At 42.6% G+C, this 19,306-nt stretch overlaps 1 protein-coding gene across 7 annotated transcripts in view; it reads left to right on the forward strand.

Annotated features, from left to right (window-relative positions):
- Invs (inversin) overlaps positions 1-19,306 on the forward strand; it is a 140,897-nt gene that overhangs the window by 106,381 nt on the left and 15,210 nt on the right. For all 7 annotated transcript variants that reach the window (XM_021654105.2, XM_021654107.2, XM_021654108.2 and 4 more), the window contains 3 exons: positions 3,528-3,634; positions 8,340-8,552; positions 16,693-16,970. In XM_021654105.2, the coding sequence (XP_021509780.1) occupies positions 3,528-3,634; positions 8,340-8,552; positions 16,693-16,970 (598 nt within the window). The remainder of the gene's footprint in view (positions 1-3,527; positions 3,635-8,339; positions 8,553-16,692; positions 16,971-19,306) is intronic.

Raw genomic sequence — 19,306 nt, forward strand, 5'->3', positions numbered from 1 at the left:
ACGACATAGTGAGGAGCTGGCAAGATGGCTGAGTGAGGAGACAACCAACTCCTGCAGCTGCCTGCTGACCACCTGCATGATGGAACAGGTGTGCACACATTCTAAATAAATAAATAAATGCAATAATAAAGAAGAAATCTTAAAAATTAAAAGTAACATAGTAAAAACTATGTAAACTGTGGTCCTTGTCCCTATATTAGCAGGAATGTGTCACTTATAATTTAGGATGCCAAGTGGGCAGATTCTTGCATGCTTATATCAAGCAACTTTCCAGTTCTATTCATTTTTATGGGTAGCATTTTGGAATCATCTGTTTTGAAATATCTAGGAATTTTCATATAATTCTGAATGGAACTGGTGATACTGGCTATCTTTAACTTATTTTGGCTTCCCCAAAATCTGGCTTTTAATACTTCTCAGTTGCGGAGAACATATTTCTAGTTTATAAGATCATAGTTCGATTTCTGTCAAATACTTGTGTGTGTCTATCAACATGATCACATCCTTTTCTTTTCCTCTCTTCTCTGTTGGTGAAGTGAATCGTGCTGACCAAATTTTGTTCAGATGTAACCCTGCCTTACACTTGGAGTGAGCCTCACGTACAGTGCAGTGTGTAGTTTTATATGTGGGTGGATTTCATTTACTAATATTTTAAAACTTTGTACTTATGTTCATGATAATTTTCCTCTCTTATTGTTTGTCAGGTTTGGGTAGGAAGGAGTTTCTGACAAGGGCTAGAAAGTACTACCTCCAGGAAGTCATATAGGATTAATGTTACTTCTTTCTTAAGTATTCAGTAAAGTTTGCTGTTGAAGTCCACTGGTTGTGAGAATTTTCTTAAATGCATAGTTTATTTATCCCTGACCGGATCTTTAGTGGCTGTTAGACTGTTCTATTTCCTAATGATCTCCTTTCTGCTTTAGTAAGTGCACTTTATTGGGAATGTGTCCATTTTATTCTAAATTTCAATTGTATTTATGAAAAGTTGGTCATATCTGCTCCTGTCTGGTTTATGTTTTCAGACTCATAGCTATTTCTCTATTCAGTGTATATATTGGTAGTATGTATTATCTTTCTCTTTTTAACTTCTGACCTGTCTTTTTCAACCTTCCAAGGACATCTGTCTGTGTTGACTTTACATTTTGAACACATTTGCTCTCATCTTTATTTCTTAAAACACGCTTTCCTGAAGTGTTACTTACTCTTGGTTTGGTGGGCAGGGCCTGGTTTGGTAAGACAAGGTCTCATGAACCCACTGCTGGCCTTGAACTTTCTATGTAACCATATATGATACTGAACTCCTGATTCTCCTGCCCTCACCTCCTGAGTCCCAAGAGCTGGGATTATAGGTGCTCCCTTCACAAACATTTTTTTTCTTTTCTTTGAAAGACAGACTGTCACCAGGTAGCTCATCTTGGAACTTGTTATTTAGCCCAGGCTAACCTCCAACTTGAGATCTTTTTGTCTCAGTCTCCTGAGCTAGGATACTACATTCTTCAGATGAAAATTCGTTTTTCATTTTTTTCAGTACTCTTGTCTAATATTTGTATGTCAGCCCACCTGGGCCAAGCCTTGCTTTAGCTAAGTTACACCTTCACTGTCAAATACTTAAAATATTTTCTTCTTTTCCTTTACTTTGTTAGACCACACATGATTTGGGAGCCTATTGTTTAATTTCCAGATATCTGGAAATTTCCTTATTTCTCAACCTTAATTTAATAGATTAGTTACCTGTTGCTCCTGTGATAAATTAGCACAAACATCTGACACAAATTAATTATGTTGCAGGAGTCTTACTGGACTAAGAAATCCAAATACAACAGGGATGCCTTGTTTTGGGACCCTGAAGAGAAGCAGATTGTTTTGTTTTGTTTGTTTTCTTTTCCAGCATCTAGAGGCTACTCGAGTCATGCCATGCTCCTCCATTGTCAGAGCTGGCAGGTGCTAGCTGAGTCACTGACACAGCCCTTTCCCTTGGAAAGACCCTTGTGATCCTTGTGATTACCGCCGACCCACACAAAGGACCCAGTGGTCTCCCCATCTCAGGACAGTGGCTATCCATGTAGCACCAGAAGCCAGGGCTTCTAGAAGTTAAGATACAGACATCTGTGCAGGGAAGGATGTGATTCTTTTGAGAACGTCTTTATGGCCCAGCTTACAGCTGATTTTGGTAGACACTCCATATATAATAAGAAAAATTCTAATTCTGTCATGGTTTAGTGCAATGTTTCATGTCTGTATACCACTAATCAGGTTGTATTACTTACATCTTCTATATCATCAGTGTTTTTAATGTTTCTAACATCTGCCATTACAAAATTAAACTTAAAATTGCTGCTATGAAATAAATGAATAAATACATTCTTTTAAATATTCTTTAACTTAGCATTATGCTCTTGGCTCTAACCCCCTTTAATCCAGTCTGTTTGTCTGCTATGTTTAGAAGCTGTGTTAGATGTGCACATAGTTAGGCTTGCGATAGCTTCTCCTCTGACACCTTTAGCACTGTAAATACCTTATTTCCTGCAAGTTTCATGCTTTCTTGTTTTTACATTTAATTATTTATGTGTGTATGCATATACATGTATGCATACACACACATACGTCTAGGTCATGTCAGTTGTCTCCCCACTGTGATCATGGGATCAAACTCAAGTCATCAGGCTTGATGGCAAGCAGCTTTTATTCAATCTTTTGTGACATTGACAATCCTAAATACAGGCCATTTGTACTAGTCAGGGTTTTCTAGAGGAACAGAACTTACAGAATGAAAATGTATCCTATATAGTCAGTATATTAATATGTTTTTATATGTGGGGATTTCTTAGAGCGGCTTACAGGCTGTAGGTTGTGGTCCACCTAGTCCAGCAGTGGCTGTCTACCAACAGGAAGTCCCCACATCAAGTAGTTGTCCAGTCCACAGGCTGGATGTCTCAGCTGGTCTTCAGTACACCAGACTCCTGAAGAAGGCTCTAATCCTAGTGATAGAATGAACTTGCCAGTGGGGGTAAGGCCAAGCAGACAAAGGGGGTACACTTCCCTCTTCTTTGTCCTTTATATAGGCTGCCAGCAGAAGCTGTGGCTGAGATTTAAGGTAGATCTTCCCATTTCAGATGATTTCATTAAGAATCCCCACAGTACAAAGCCACTTGCGTTTGTTAATTCCAGATGTAGATGAGTTGACAACCAAGAATAACAGTATAAATTCAATATTTTATTAAATTTGACTCAAATTGAGTTTGCCTCCTGTTTTGGGGTAGTGAAAGTCAAGGTTTACACTCTTGGAATGTATCATGGGCAATGTCAAATCCTCCTCAGGTCTCGTGTTGGACAGTGCATGGTGCCTTTTCACCAGCATGCTAATTGTAATCACTTTGATTAAGAACCATCTGATTTCTCCTTTATATACGTCATATTATCCCTTCTTTATTATTAAACAATCTGCTGGGAAATTGTTTTTCTGAGTTATCATAACCATGTGTCTGAAACTGCTTACTTCAGTACTGTTGATTTGTTCACACTTCTAGGGACGAACAGCTTTGCACTGGTCCTGTAATAATGGCTACCTTGATGCCATTAAATTACTGCTAGACTTTGCTGCTTTCCCTAATCAGATGGAGAACAATGAGGAGAGGTAAGTCATTGATTGGGAAGGGAGTGAGTATAGTGTCTCACATCTTTCTTTCAGAAGAAAAAAAAAATCTCAAGTTGACCTATTGGTTTAGAAATACTATGTGTACTCATAAGGAAACGTTGTACCAAGCAATCCTGAGCCAGAGAATAGAGCCAAATTTCATGCAGTATTCACTTAGAACCATGGGAGTTTTGCACCTGCTCAAAACTTTGGGTACTCCTTACCGCAAATCCACATTTGCAGATGAGGAAAGATCCTTTTTCAAGCCTGTGTTTAACATACGGGCAGTAAAATCCTGACTGGCCAGGCCCAGGAATTCATCCAGGCCAGCAGAATGGTTATATATTTAAGTTGTTTCTGTTAGTGATGAGGATATAATTAGTGAACAAAAGGCTGCCATCAAGTGTCTGAAAACATGGAGAAGCTGAGATGAAAGCTGAACATATATAAATATCTATAAACATTGCCTTCTTGAATAATATGGTTCACAAAAATATGTTAGAGTTGCCACTCAAGCACTCAGGCCCAATAAAGAGGCTCAGACATGGTTGGGAATGTAGCTCAGTTTCGAGTGCCTGCCTACCATGTGCTCAGCTCTGGGTTCTATCCCCAGCTTGGTTAGAAGAAGGACCAAGTGCAAAGGGAAAGATTTTTTGAATCTTGGATCTAGTAAATTGATTTTTTTTTCAAGGCAGTTTATTCAGGAACCTTGAACAATCATCCGACCCTGGGAAATAGCCTCTGGGTAGCCAACCCAGGCGTGCCACGTGGGCAATGCAGATAGGTCCACATACACGGAAGCAAGCCAGATCCTCAGCCTTAGCCAAATATGGAGTTGTTTGTGACAGAGAGCACTCACCATCGGGAAGGTAGAAGGCGGAAACCAGCTCCATCTTTAAGGCGCGGCATTACGCACCTCTCTATAGTTCCCCCTTTTTGTTTTAGATGCATCAGGCAAGAGTAGAGGTCTGATCTCTGATATTAGAAATAAATTGGGACTTTGTATCGATGTTCATTTAGGTGTCATCCACCCAAAGAGCATCAGACCCGTCTGATACCTTTTTCTCAGAGGCGGGACCTGGGGCATCAACCCGCATGCAATCAGACATGCTCTTCTCTGGGTCGAAAGCAGCTGACCCTGACTGCAGTGCTTAGTCTCGCATCCTGAGTGAAAACAGTAACTAAGTTTATGATCAGGCTTCCGTATCTTCTTCCAGAGTCTGTCTTTGTTAGGGGAAAACTGAAGGTACCTCTCTTTAAGCTTCAAATGAAAAACAAAAGGGAAAGATAAGAATCTCCCAAATTAGTGATTTCTTTAAAGAATGTCTGTGCTGAAAAGATGGCTCAGCAGCTAAAATCACTTACTGAACAAGCCTAGTGTCCTGAGCTCTGAACCCCAGGGCCCAGGTTAGAAGGAGAGAACCAACTCCTGAAAGTTGTTCCTGGATCTCCATGTGTACAATGGCTCAACCCACATTCAGACACACACACACATAGCAGTGGCAGCAGCAATGAATTAATTAAGTAGAATTAATTAATTCTTACTTCCTGAAGCCAATCACAAATCTGTTAGTGTCTGTGAAGTATAGAAGTGATTAAAAAGAAGGATCTCCTCTAAGAGCGTTAATTCCTAGCTGTTCTCTTTGTAAAGAAACAATGGAAAACCGTGCTGGAGAGAGTGCTCGTACCCCCACTTGTCTGTTTCCCCAGTGCTCCAGGATGTACACATGTGAGGAGCTGGCATTGCTGCTTATGCTTATTGACATTCAGGCTTGGGCATTCTGCTGAGCCCGTCAGCCCATTCCCATGTGGCAGGTCCAATTGTATGTTATCTCTTGTCAGTGTCTACATTGTTTCTTGGCTGGTTACCATCAATGTAGTGCTAATTTCTACCTCTTGTGCATAGACATTAACCAGGTGATGTTCCCCAAATAGACATCATTTCTGCCAACTTCTTCTGGCTCTCAGTCAATAGCTATCTGACAGCTACTCTCTCATGTCAATGGGAATATTCACAGTGCTTGAATGCTTCTAAATGGGATTTGGAATGGAATGGTAATAACAACACCATGGTCAGTTGCTTAAACACTAGATAAAAACTCCCATCTTAAAATCTGGCTAGATATTTACATTGTGTCTCTTTGAAGCTAAAATCCATTTAATTAAAAATTCTAATTTGAATAAATCAAAAAAATTTAAAAGACATGCTGGAGACAGTTGCGGAATTGTGTATTTTACTAAGAAGTTCCTGACATTTTGTTGGCATCCTCATGCCTATGGTAAGGTGAGACACAGAGAAATGGACTGGCAGGACTCCTCAATTTGCTTTAAAATATTTCAACAAAAATTAAAAGGAAGAAATTGAAAAAAGTAAACATAGAAAAAATGTAATATGCACATGTTATAAAAGCAGTTCTGTTCTACCAGAATATATTCAAGAGTTGATAGAAAAGGAGGTTCTTTTAAAACTGAGAGCTACTTGCAATTACAGTCTACATTCTGTACAAGCTGGTTGCATAGGTGTCAGCAAGCTGCTTGCCTTTCCTGGGTCTCTACCTGGTTATGAAATAAAGATGTTGCATTCAGTGACTCGCGAAGGTCAGTGCAGGTTACTTACCCTCTGTTCAGTGGCTCTCTGGTCACCTCTTCACTCGTGAATGTGTGAATGTGCAGCCAGAAGAGACGTTCCACCTCTTAGTTCTTCAGAATGTACAAAATAACATCTCTTTATAAGTATCATTTGAGGCTACTTACTTAGGACTTTCTCTTCCCTGAACAGTAGTAGCAAACTGAGGTGTTCTGAAATGACTGGTTATTTTCTCAGCTAGGGCTTCAGTACAGAAACCATACATGGCTCTGTTATTCGCCCAACACAGGCTCTGAATTCAGTTTCCTTCCTGAAGCAACCAAACCACACTTATTCTGAAAACCTCAGCCTTTTATGCCTCACTGTAACTATTAGGCAAGTTTTAAAGAGAGATTTCCCTTTCAGTAGTCACTATGTGATTTTCTGAGTCTAACCCTCCCATCCCTATAATCAGCACCTTTCCCCACTCTATGTCAGCTGGTGATTTCTGATTGTGTGGACAACCTCAGTCAACCTGCAGAAAGCCTCAGTGTGCACTTGTCACGGGGTAAACGTGAGCTTGGTCCTGTGAACTGTTTCTGGCAGGCAGCTGCGGGTGGCATCATAAACCCTGCTGCAGTGTGGGTCCTGTGCTAAGAGGAGCAGAAGCTGATATGCAGGGACTGCTCCCGCGTGCGGGGCACAGCACAAGCCCCTTTCCAGTCACCATCACTTTCCACATTCACTTCTTTAACAGATGAGGACAGCTAAGACCCCAAAAGATCAAGGCTGCGGTTGGAAAGTAACATTACTTCTGGTAGTAGGCGATCCTTTTTACTTCAGTTTTTGTACTTAAATTCCATCTGAAGTCTTAAAACATGTATCATTTAACTGATATTTTCCCTATAATTTTTATTATTATTATTATTATTTAGTCACATTTACCAGTCTTTTAAATTTTATAAGACTTTTTCAGGAAGGACTTCCTGTTTCCTATTTCTTCAGTCTCCCATGGAATCTTCCAGTGCCTGCATGGTCTCTCTTCTTATATGTATATCTTTGCTCCTCCTGGACTATTTTGATATATGATACAATATACAAGACTCTTTAGCTGGGCAAAAGAGAAAAATCCTCTCTCAAAAACAAGCAAACAAAAAAGTCTCTTTACCCGGGTGGCTACTTGGTTGTGCCAACACCATTTAGTCAACAATCCCGTTAACTTGCAGTGACTTGCAGGGACCCTCTGTGTCATGGAGTCCGTCTCCACTGTCTGAAGACAGGCGTCTTTTCATAAGCGTTAATTATCAGTATTACAGAAAAATAATTTGGAGGACCTTTTCAAGCAGGTACAGGGATTCGCTTGGCACATGGCAAAAAGGGAAATGTTCATATAGTCGCTGCCCAGTGGTTCTCAACCTGTGGGTCACGACCCCCTCGGGGTCAAACAACCCTTTCACAAGGGTTGTATATCATATATTTACATTATGATTCATACTAGCAGCAAATTTACAGTTATGTTGTATCAACAAAAATAATGAGTACAATAAATTTAGTACAGTTCCAGAACATGAGGAACTATACTAAAGGGTCATAGCATTTGGAAGGTTAAGAGCCACTACTCTAGCCTGTGAGCCAGCTCCCAGAGCTCAGCTGTACAAAGGCTGGGCCTGTAGCCTCTTGTTTTGTACTTCTTAGAGAAAAAAGGAGAGCAGGCTATAAGGTTTGACTTGGGAAATAGCCCAAGGGTCTTTTGGATTGGCTGGTTGGTTGGTTTTACTTCTCTGTTGCTGTGATAAAATATTGACCAAAAGAAACTTAGGTGAGGAGAGAGTTTCATCGTATATCTTGTCCATTATCAAAGGAAGTTGAGGCAAGACACTAGAGGCAGGAACTGAAGCACAGCCAATGAGGGAATGCTGCTTATTGGCTTGCTCCTGTTTGTTTGTTTTTTGAGACAGGGTTTCTCTGTATAGCCTTGGCTGTCCTGGAGCTCACACTGTAGACCAGGCTGGCCTTGAACTTAGAGATTCACCTACCTCTGCCTCCTGAGTACTGGGATTAAAGGTGTGCACTCCACCTCCCTGCTTCACTGTGCCTGGAATCACCGTCCATTCAAAACCGATCTTCCTCTAACTTCAGGTACACACCCCTTGATTATGCATTGCTCGGCGAGCGCCACGAGGTGATCCAGTTCATGCTGGAACATGGTGCCCTGTCTATCGCAGCTATACAAGACATCGCTGCCTTCAAAATCCAAGCGGTCTACAAAGGGTACAAGGTCAGAAAAGCCTTCCGAGACCGGAAGAACCTCCTCATGAAGCATGAACAGCTGAGAAAAGATGCTGCAGCAAAGTAAGTGTGAGCCACCCAGGTAGCTGTAAGCTGAGAAGGGAAGCTGGGTGGAAGGTGGGAGGGGCCAGAACTCTGGATGCTGCAGTGCCTCACTAGTTCTTGCTGCCCCTCCCCTCTGTCTTCAGATTACCGAGGCCTTAAGGAAGGAGGAAGGCCCAGCACAGACTAAGTGTAGAGAGAACTTATCTTCTTGCCTCTCCTGGCATTCAAGCAAGTGTGTGTGTGTGTGCGCGCGTGTGTGCGAGCGTGCGTGCGTGTGCCGCGCGCTCGCACATACACACGCGTGAGCATGTGCACTTGAGTGCATGCTTGTAGAGGCCAAAGGACAATCTCGGTTATCATCCTTTAGTTGCCATCCACCCGGTTTTTGAGACAGGTTCTCTCCCTGGCCTGAAGCTTGCTAAGTAGGCTAGCTAGCTGGTTGTAAGCTCCTGACCCTCGTGCTTCATCCACACTGAGCGGAGGTGTGCATGCCACTCTAAGCACTCCTAATGACACTGGCTTCACTGTTAGCCTAAAGCCTCTACACACCTCTTTGTTGTAACCTTCTTTACAAATCCTGTTTGTGGGTGACAGCTGTAAGGGAACTGTACACATGACAATCCTAAGTTTAAGTGAGTGCTGTTTCTCTGTATGAGATGGAATATTGTACCAGGAAGAGCCCCCATTGGAGGGATTATTGTGAGACTCCCAGTGAATGCCTGATGCCTTGGATATCACCAGAGCCTGCAGTTCTGGACCTAAGATGTTGTCAAAGTGCTGAATTCAGGATTCAAAAATGCTACCTTGATATTTGATATTTCCCCAGTATGAGACTCTTCTATCACTGAGCAGCAATCTCCACTCCCACTCAGCCTTGAGTAAACAACTGATACTGTACGGGCCTCATGTCACTAAACTCTGATGTTCACTAGGCAGCATTACCATGGGCTTTCCAGAGCTGTCACAAGCTGTGCAGTTTCTGGACATACTGGCTTTGTTGTTGTTGTTGACGATGATGATGATGATAATGGTATATGCCCATGATAAGCTTTTCTTACATATGAGGCACAGTTAGGCATTAAGACAGTAATACTCAACAATAGAACCAAACTAACAATAGAGCGGAAAGTTACAAGAATGTGGTTCTTTCTCAGAATATATTGTGAACTTTTTTTTTAAAGCTTTCATTTGAGGAAAGCCCTCTTTGGCAGATCTGCTCCTGTGCTTCAGAGGCATTATTAAGTGTGAAAGGTGCGTGAACACAGCTCTGCAGCACCACAGCGGTGACCCTCAAAACAAGAGGTTCCTCAGCCTGCCACAAAATTTAAAACTTAGAAATTGGTTGTTTCTGGAGTTTTCTATTTACTATTTTAGTCCCAGATTCACAGTGGGAAACAAACTAAAAGCAACAAAACCATACAGAAGGACTACTGTATTTCCTCCTATTGATGGTTCCATAAATTCCAGTGTAATATGTAAGAGTCCTTCATAATTCAATCGTATACACCTGAATATGAAGTACCACTCTCCAAAGGCAGCATGGCTGCATTATATGTCACAAAAGGGGATGTATTCATCCAAACCATTCTGCTTCAATTGTAGAGGCTTGAGTTCTTCCTGTACTCCTTCGCAGAGGAATAAGAGGGTTAGCAGAGTGGGAGGATGGCTGACTTCAAAGCCTTTGAGATTTACTGTGATGTACTGATCAAAGACAGCGTTTCTCTCTGGCCCTTGATTTCTTCATCTGTGAGAGGTCATGAGGTAGACTACCAGATTTGGGGGCATTATTCAGGTCTGTGGAGACTCCCAAGTCTTCACTGGGAGCCTCCTCTTCCTCTCCCAGAGGGACCACAAGTTTGGATGAACATACTGGTGAGTCAGTGCAGAGCTAGGGACTAAGAACTGACTTCTGGTATCTCCTGTACAAAGAATGGTGTAAAACATTGGCACTCTTCAACAGGATTGTACTTCACAGTTTTATATTTTCCTAACGTTCAGTATCCTAGTCCAGAGGCTTGAAACAGCAAGGAGACTTTAGAATATGCCAAACCAACTCTCTCTCATTGTTATTCCAATGAGGGTTTTAATTTTCAGCTTCTGAAGTTAACATTTGGGAACACATAAATGGCAGCTGGGCTTACTTGTGATCACACTGCAACGTAACAAACCGACAGCTGCAGTGTCTCCTGTTCCTCATTTACAGACGTCACTCATTTGTTGTAGACTCCCACATCCACAATCAGCACTGTGTAGACCCCGCTTCCTGCAGTCACCCTTGTATAGACCCCCACTCATCACTGTATAGCCCCCGCTTCCTGCAATCACCGATGTATAGACCTCTACTGCTGCACTCATCACTGAATAAACTTCCATCTCCACACTCATCCCTGTGTGGACCCCGCCTCCTCCGCACTCACCCCTGTGTGAACCCTGCCTCTTCCACACTCATCCCTGTGTGGAACCCCACCTCCCGCAATCATCACTATATAGACCCCCAGGTGAAGCTCTTGGAGACTGCTCTCATTTGTCTCACTTCTCAAAAGTTGCTTCTTAAAGCCCGAGTCATTGTTCAATTTGTCTTCGAGATTTTGCTTTAAGAAATAAAACCCAGAATTCTGCTGCTGCATCTGAAGGTGGTGTGTGCCAGACACATGACATTAGCTCAATGTCCACTTCTCATCTACCCATGTTTGGACATCAGGATCGCCTCTGTAAAGTGAGCAGGTGAAAGGGACTCATTAAACACAAAGGAAAGTAATCTCTAATTCATGGTGAAGTTGGGAGAGACAAGATTGCGTATATATTTTCTGAGAGGTATTTTAGAAAGTCATATTTAAGAAATACCCAAACTTATTTAAAAGCACTTCATAACTCACAGGACATTGCTTATGTCGCTGCCAAAATAAACACAGTATAATTTACCTGCCAGAGCATGGAGTGGAAATCAGACTTAGGCAGAACCTTGTTTATGTCAATCACCCTGTCTTTTTTTGAAGCCTCTTTTTAGAGGCTTTTATTTTGCTCTCTTATCTCACTTACTCTCCCTTCCTCCATCTTTTAAATAGTAGTGCTGAGCTCTCCACACTGAGCTCAGCACTATTCTTCAGACTTCTATTGAAAGTGTACCCATTCTTAAAAATTAGATTAGAGCCAGAACAGAAGTACACATCTATAGTTCCATCTACTCAAGGCTGATGCAGAAGGTCATATGAGTCCAGCGCTTCAAGACCTGTCTAGGCAACATTGAATACAGACCCTTCCTCAAAAAAATTATTTTTAATTAGATCACCTCTCTATCAAACCTCTTAATCAGTCTCCCACCATTACCTCCTGAAACTCTAATTCTGTGTCTTCCACTGCCCACTGGGCATCTTCACTTTGCCATCTTATGGTCACCTGAAAACACAATAGATCCCTGGAACAGCACTCTATACTTATAGTCTGTCCCTCCTGAATACCAGCATTGTCTCCAGGTCCCTTTTCTCTCTGATACAGTGCCCACACACCTTCAGACTTGATGGTCAGCCATCTCAAATTGAGAGACCGGGGCTTCCTTCTAGCTTGTATGGACTGAGAGGGCCCTGTAGAATTACACAAGTAAGTCCAGGCTGGCCACCCAGTTCAAGCTCAAGTCCTTTCTATAAGAGGAGTTCTGTGTCCTCAAAAAAAATCAAATGATGAAGAATTTTGTCTCTCCCAAGACAGCACATTTCATCAATGGAGGTTTCTATCTAATAGTTTTTATTTTTGTTAAGTCATGTTTAATTATGTGTGTGTGTGTGAATATGTACATGTGATTACAAGTGCCTTCGGAGACTAGAGAAGCATAGCATCCCCCTAGGTGTGAGTTACAGGCAGTTGTAAGCTATCTGATTAGATGCTGGGAAGCAAACTCAGGTCCTACGCACGAGCAGTGCACACTTTGAGCAGCTGACCCAGCTCCTTAGGCCCCAGAAGTTTTTTTCCTTGAAGCTACCCCTCAAAGCCAAATAGAAAAGTATAAATATTTTCTCACAAGCTAAAGGAGTTCTTAGGTCACTCCCATTCCCACCACAGACACTCTTTGCTTTTATAATAGATCTTGTTGCAGCCTACTTCCCTTAACATCCCTAGCTCTTCAGGGCTGGGCTTTGCATTTCACTGTTTGGCTGACAATGTCATCTAAGCCATGAGGAGTTACTTCTGTGCCTTCTTTACACAACCCAACTCCTCAGAGCCTCAATTTCCCATCAGTACATGAAAAGAAGTTTCCTTAATCACATGGGCTTCAAGGTTCTAGGAATGCTCTAAGACCATATACAGCATTTCATATGTCAAGAGCATATTCCATTTTGGGGAAAGAGGAGCTACAGCTTTTTTACTCTTATCAAAGTGGCTCATTTTCTTTTAACTGGACTGAATTACCATTCTGAGGTCCTTCCAGCTCTAACATTCTATAAGCCAGAGTTCCCAGACACACAACATTTTTAACATTTTCTTATTCCCTGTGGAAGAAATAAAAGACCAAATATTACTTCAACTGTTACTCAGAAATAATGAAGAGGTAGGATCTGAGACCTGAATACCAAGCAACAGCCACGAGAAAGGTTACAGCCAAGCCTTCTCTGTCTCCTGCAGTAATCAGCTCTCAGCACTGGAAACTTTCCAGCTCAGTTGTCATCTCTACCGGGGTGGGGGTGGGGGTGCACTTCCACCTCTCAGAGGGAAATTCTAGTCTTAGATGAATTCTAAGTCAAAACCTGGGTGAGAGTTGGGTTGCAAGTCTTTGCTCCTGCTCTTCCCCCAGCCTGGAATAACCTCTTTGATTGCTCCTCTCCTATTTTTACATACTTCATAAGGAGTCTTTTCCTGTCTCTGTCTAATTAGCATCTGCCTCTTGCATCCCCAGTATCTCTGTGTAGACACCTCAGTCTTAGCACTCTTCCTATCTATCCAGTTCTCCCTCCCTATCTGCAGGAGGATGTGGAACTGGTTCCCCAACTTCACTGTCAGCTTCTTAAGAACAGGGACTATGTGTCATGTGCCATATCTCCAGCACCTTACAGTATGTGATGTACATTAGAATTCAATAAATAAATATTCAACAATTGAATATTCTATAAGGCAGCTCTGGGACCTCCTCATAGAAGTCATTTGGCACTCTCTGGAAGTGTACAGTCTTTTTTCCCCATATTGTATATATGTGGTATGTGTGTGTACGTGGAAGGCAGAGGATAACTTTTTCTACTTTCATGTGGGTTCCGGGGATTGAACTCAGGAGGCCAGGCTTGAATAGCAAGCACCTCTACCCACTGAGCTATCTCACCAGCTCCAACCTTTTTGAGATTATGACATGACATTGTCACACACGTGTGTTTGACCACATTCACAGCCCAGTGGCTACACATTAGACATGCCTTCTGTGCCTTAGTTTCCCCCTTTGTCATTTGGAAGCACTGGACTGTGTATTAGTTACCTCTGTGCTACTAATGACCAAAATGACTGACAGAAACAACTTAAAGGAAGAAAGCTTTTGGCTCTTGGTTTCAGTGCTACCCATCCTTCCTGGTAGGCAAGGTGTGGTAGCCAAGAAGCAGGGAAAAAGCACAGGAAGGGTCAGGGCAAAATATAGCTTCAAACGCTCATCTCAAGTGACCTCCTTCCTCCAGCTAGGCCCACCTCTACCTGTCACCTCTTTACAATAAGATCATCAAGAGATTGATGCATTTATTAGACCAGAGGCCTCAGGGTCTAACTGTTTCTCAAAACCATCATCACTGACATACTCCAAGGTGTGCTTGCTGACCTAGGGTATTTTTAGTCCAGGTTACCTGTAAGTGGAGAGTTCAGATGGCCCATCACAGCGCAGAGCCTCCGGACAGTCTCCCTCCCCGTCTGCAAGTCTCTGTAAGGCTTTTGTTGAATTCGCGTGTTGTGCTCAAGGCAGCATTTACAGGCCGCTTGTCTTCAAGCACACTGGGCACTTACATAACCATGCAGCGTGTTCCCAGCCTCCTGTTGAGCATGAGCAAATCAGCCCCCGACAGGGTTAAAGAGCAGCAGGACTCAGCTCTGTGAGGTAGAAGATGGGAACTGGGACCCTTCTTCCCCTTTTAAACCCCAGCAGATCCAAGGAGACTGGGAAGAGCAAGGATTTAATATCTGTGACAACTTAAAGGTTTAATTTTTAAAAAAAAATACATCAGCAGGGCATTGTTGTGTACGCCTGTAATCCCACCACTCAGGGAGGCGTAGCCAGGCAGGTGACTGTGAGTTCGAGACCAGCGTGGTCTACAAAGTAAGTCCAGGACAGCCAAGGCTACACAGAGAAACCCTGGCTCAAACAAACAAACACAAACCCACATTACTTCCTAAAAAAAGAAATACCTTCATATTCTTATACCCGAGGCTGAGTGAAATACCCGCATGAATAGGTCATTTCTTCTAGTTCTGGTTATTTAGTTCTATAAAAATAAAACAGCAATCCTTCTCCAAAGAAGTCTCCAGAAAGCAGCCTGCTTGATGTTTACACAGTCTCATCCCTTTGTCAGGCTGCCTGCCATTTTGTCATGTGACTTGCCCTTATTAGAGGTCTTTGGTAATGGCACTTGTCCCCTGGCTGCAGAGTGGCTTCTTAAATTAAGTAGAGACATTTGGTTTCTTAAATGTGTGACTGCTGAAACAATAAAACCTCATTTGTCACTTGTGAGCCCCTCTTATTGTCATGCAGATCCACAGAGATGCCAGCCTAGACAGCCGTACTCATGTATCTATGGAAAGATCAGCACCATTCTCTTAAGGCCACTTTGTTTCTCTGCACGGTATAAAGAACAAAGCTCCCTCTCCCTGCCTAGATCATTTAGCAGAACTGCAGCCACCTAGATGTTTCCAGCTTCTTCTGAGATGTATGTAATCCATGTCCCAGACTGTCCACTCGCTACCACCTATCAGTCACCTTGTTTGTCATTACTAGCTTGTATGTGGACCCAGCCCTTGATTATGATATCTGTCAAGCTAGTCTACAGCAGCTGTATAGCACACTTAGGTGTCAGCAGTTGGCAGAGGTGTATCAAAACCAGAGCCAATCAAAACAGGACTCATCCCAACCTTCCTGTCCGTATTCTCTGTGATGAGACTCAATGAGTCTTTTCCACACAGAAGGACCCTAGGAAGAGTTTGACACAGTTTAAAATCATCTGTCTGCTGGGTTGTCTTTGTCCCTTGAAATCTAAATAAGCTTTGCTCTAAACTCCAGCCCAGGGAAGCCTGAACTGTCTGTGTGGGAGCTCAGGATCTACCTCAGCTCTGGCCTTCCCGCTTGGTGTCTTGGTTCTGTGGACTGTTGGGTAGCTTGTGAAAAAGCATGCACAACTGTGGTAAACCAAGCAGAAGGTGACATCACAGAGGGGCACCCTTCATTCCCACAGTCTATGGTGACATACGAGGCTCCCCTCTCATAAGCCTGCTTACTCCAGGAGAGGCCAGAAGAACAACAATAGTTGTTACCTAGTCTCTTGAAGAAAATGTGAAATGTAGAACCCAAGTTAATTAAAATGTGTAACTCACAAGGTCCCAGGTGATTTGGCCCATTAACATGTGAAGAGCCAGTACCTAAGCTCTTCCCTTGCTGCTGGTCTCTAGACATGGCCTCTCCTGCCAGTCTCCTTTGTACTGTTGCTCAGAGGCTGAGCTGAGCCACTGATGCACTGTATGGTTTTGAAGATCATCGCAGAGGTCTCATATACAGTGTTTCTGCTTGGTTCCTTGGCTGGAGCTGTGACTTTCCCATGCCATCGTGGCTGTTTGTGATGCTGTTTTACAAGTAGAGCAGATTCAGGCAATCTCTGTGACTTTGGTCCTTAGTGGCATTCTGCTGTGCTTTCTGGAGTGGGAGAGAAAGGGGTGGAGTTTTGGTAAACTCCAAGAACAGTCCAGTGACCTGGTTAGGCCGTGTTTCTAAGCAGTGCAGGCTGATCTCTGTGATGGTTTTCGGCTACATTCTACAAGGCCTGGTATAAGGAGGTGGTTGCTATTGTATGTGGAGAAAGAGACGCATCCCAGAAAGTACATTTCCATATCCATTCGTGGTGTGCTAGCTCCTCGCAACATTTCAGGCCATCTTGAGGATCCTGAAGCAGGTGAGACCCTTTTGACAGTTTCCCCTTTGGCTTGTTTCCAGAAAACGGGAGGAAGAAAACAAGCGGAAGGAAGCTGAACAGCAAAAAGGGCTACTGAGCACAGATTCCTCCAAACCCCAAGTCTTCCCCTGTCCACCCAGCCCCCAGAATGAGCCCAGCATGCAGAATGCAGCCCCTAACAAACAGCCACCTGCTGGCCGCACAGTCCAGAGCCCTGACTCAGAGCACAGCAGACAGTCTCCAGGCCAGTGTCCAGGCCGAGCCTCCCACAAGGAATGTTCCTCAGACCTTCAGGGAACAGCCTCCAGAAAGCCAAATGGTAAGTGTGGCCTGTGTGATCTGGGCTTTTTGCCTGGCAGTTATTACGGTAGTACCAAGGCCTGCCATGATGTGGTTTGTGCTGTTTGTTTCCTCTGGTTCGCAGTCTTCTGCTTCTTTTTCTTGCTTATAGTTTACTAGAATCGTTTAGGATTCTAGCTTAACTGATTTGTAGCGTTCTGAGTTTATTTCTTTTGTCTAGTTTTTGGCACTGTAGCTCAGGGCATTATGTATGTAACTTGCTTCCATCTGCTGACATCAACACAGTAACCACTGAGTGAAGCACCGGCACTTCCCGACCACTTGTAAAGTCATTGCTGGGCTACCCACATCAGGTTGTTTCCAGTCACCTGGAACTCCAACTCCACAAGATCTGACTCTTGTCTGGACTCCACGGGCACTGGCACGCACATTTACACACCCCCATCCCACTGATACACATAGACACTTAATTTTTAAATAATAAAAATAGATCACTTAAACAGTTGAAGATCAGCTGTTATTGTTTTAATTTCAACCATCAAATATAAGTTATAAAATTCATAAAGAAAGGCACATATTTCTGTCCTTCTGTTGCTCTCCCTTCTTCCTCATGCTCTAAGAAAATCCCTACTCTTCTCTTTTTTGTTCTCTAGCTAATCATTGAGGGTAGTTCTACCAGCAACATAGTCTTGGAATTTTCCCCTTTTTCTCTCTCTCTCTCTTTTGTTGTTATCACATTTGCAAGGAGTCAGTGAACCAGACCTAGACACCAAGCTTGGCAGTTCTTTTTATCACATATGGCACTTCCTTATGGACTCCTTGCTTTGAGATAAAGTCATTGTCATTCACATTGGCCCTCCTCGGGCACATTCCTGGGTAGTATGCCGCTCTTCTGTTTTCAAGATGCTGCTTTACTTTCTCTTTTTCTTTTTTTTTTTCTTTCTTTACTTTCCAAAAGTTTGACATGTCTTACTGGTTTTTTTATTTATCCTGTTTGTAGTTAATTTGGTGTTAAAAGTCCCCAAGATTCTTTGGTTTGGTCAGTTGGTGAGAGAAACTCACAAGATTCAGGAGTATACTTGTACTCAGAGTTGTGATATACTGTTACAATAACCAACACAAAATCAGCCAAGATGGAGGAAACCCTTCCAGAAATTCTCTCCTGGGAGACACACACACACACACTTAGTTACTTGAGCAGTAAGTTGTAGTGGCCAGCCTCACAAGCTTTGTCTTCCAAAAGAGCTCCTTGGAGTCTAGGACTCGGTGATTTACAGAGGTGGCTTTGCTTAGTGTATATAAGTCCAGACTCCCAGAAGGAAAGTAGCTATTCATCGTGGCCCACAGTGTTTGCACAAAGCAATTTAAGCACTTTGAACTGTTCTTCTGAATTAGAAAGTGATGAAAACCTCCCCAAATTTACAGACAACTGCTGATGCAGTGTTATGAAAAGCAAACAATATCTTAGTATAAATTATTATGAAAAGTTGTCTGAGATCTCATTGTTGCTTAGGGTTTGGATAATCCAATCTGTTTCTCTGGACCTCAATTAACTTAGCTACAAAATTGGAGTCTACCTTGCCTTACAAGGTAGTTATGGTCAGAAATAAAACAATCTATCAGATTTATTCTCACCCAGGTCTCACAAATCTTTAGTAATCAGTATTCATATTAAGCCAAACTTCTAATCTAACGATTCATAAATGTTTCTGGGATTCTATCAGTACTGCAAACCTCAAGTAGTGTGGTGTTTTATTTATTTACTGATGTTGTCAGCTGGCACCAACGAGGTGCCCATTGTTGGGGTGACCTTGTGCACTGTGTGAAGGTTGTCTTTGTATAGTCAGTTGTTAATTCTTTTCCACCAGATTTTGGTTTTGTCCAGATTTTGGTTTTGTTATTCTAATTGCTCAGCACCTACATCATATTTTGTAAACATACACTTCCCTCATTTTCTGATTGGTTTACTAAAGAGCTGACTGGCCAAAAGTGGAGGCAGGAGAGGATAGGCAGGACTTCTGGCAGAGATAGGAACTCTGGGAAGGAACCAGAGAGAGAAGATTCGCTAGCCAGACTTGAAGGAAGAAACAGACACTAAGGGACTGAGAAGAGGTAATGAACCTCGTGGCAGAATGTGGATTGGTATAAACAGATTAATTTAAGTGATAAGTGCTAGTGGGGAACAAGCCTAAGGTAGGGCCAAGCTTTCACATTAATAAAAGGGTTCCGTGTTATTATTTCATAGTTGGTGGTCCAAAGAAAGTCCCAATGTAATTGGCACCCAATGGTTATTGCCCATAATGTGGCAGCCACGTTGAATTCTCTAAGTTCTTTCTTAGGGCCTTAGTTGATGTT

This window comes from Meriones unguiculatus, chromosome 3 (genome assembly GCF_030254825.1).
Source record: "Meriones unguiculatus strain TT.TT164.6M chromosome 3, Bangor_MerUng_6.1, whole genome shotgun sequence".
NCBI lineage: Eukaryota > Metazoa > Chordata > Mammalia > Rodentia > Muridae > Meriones > Meriones unguiculatus.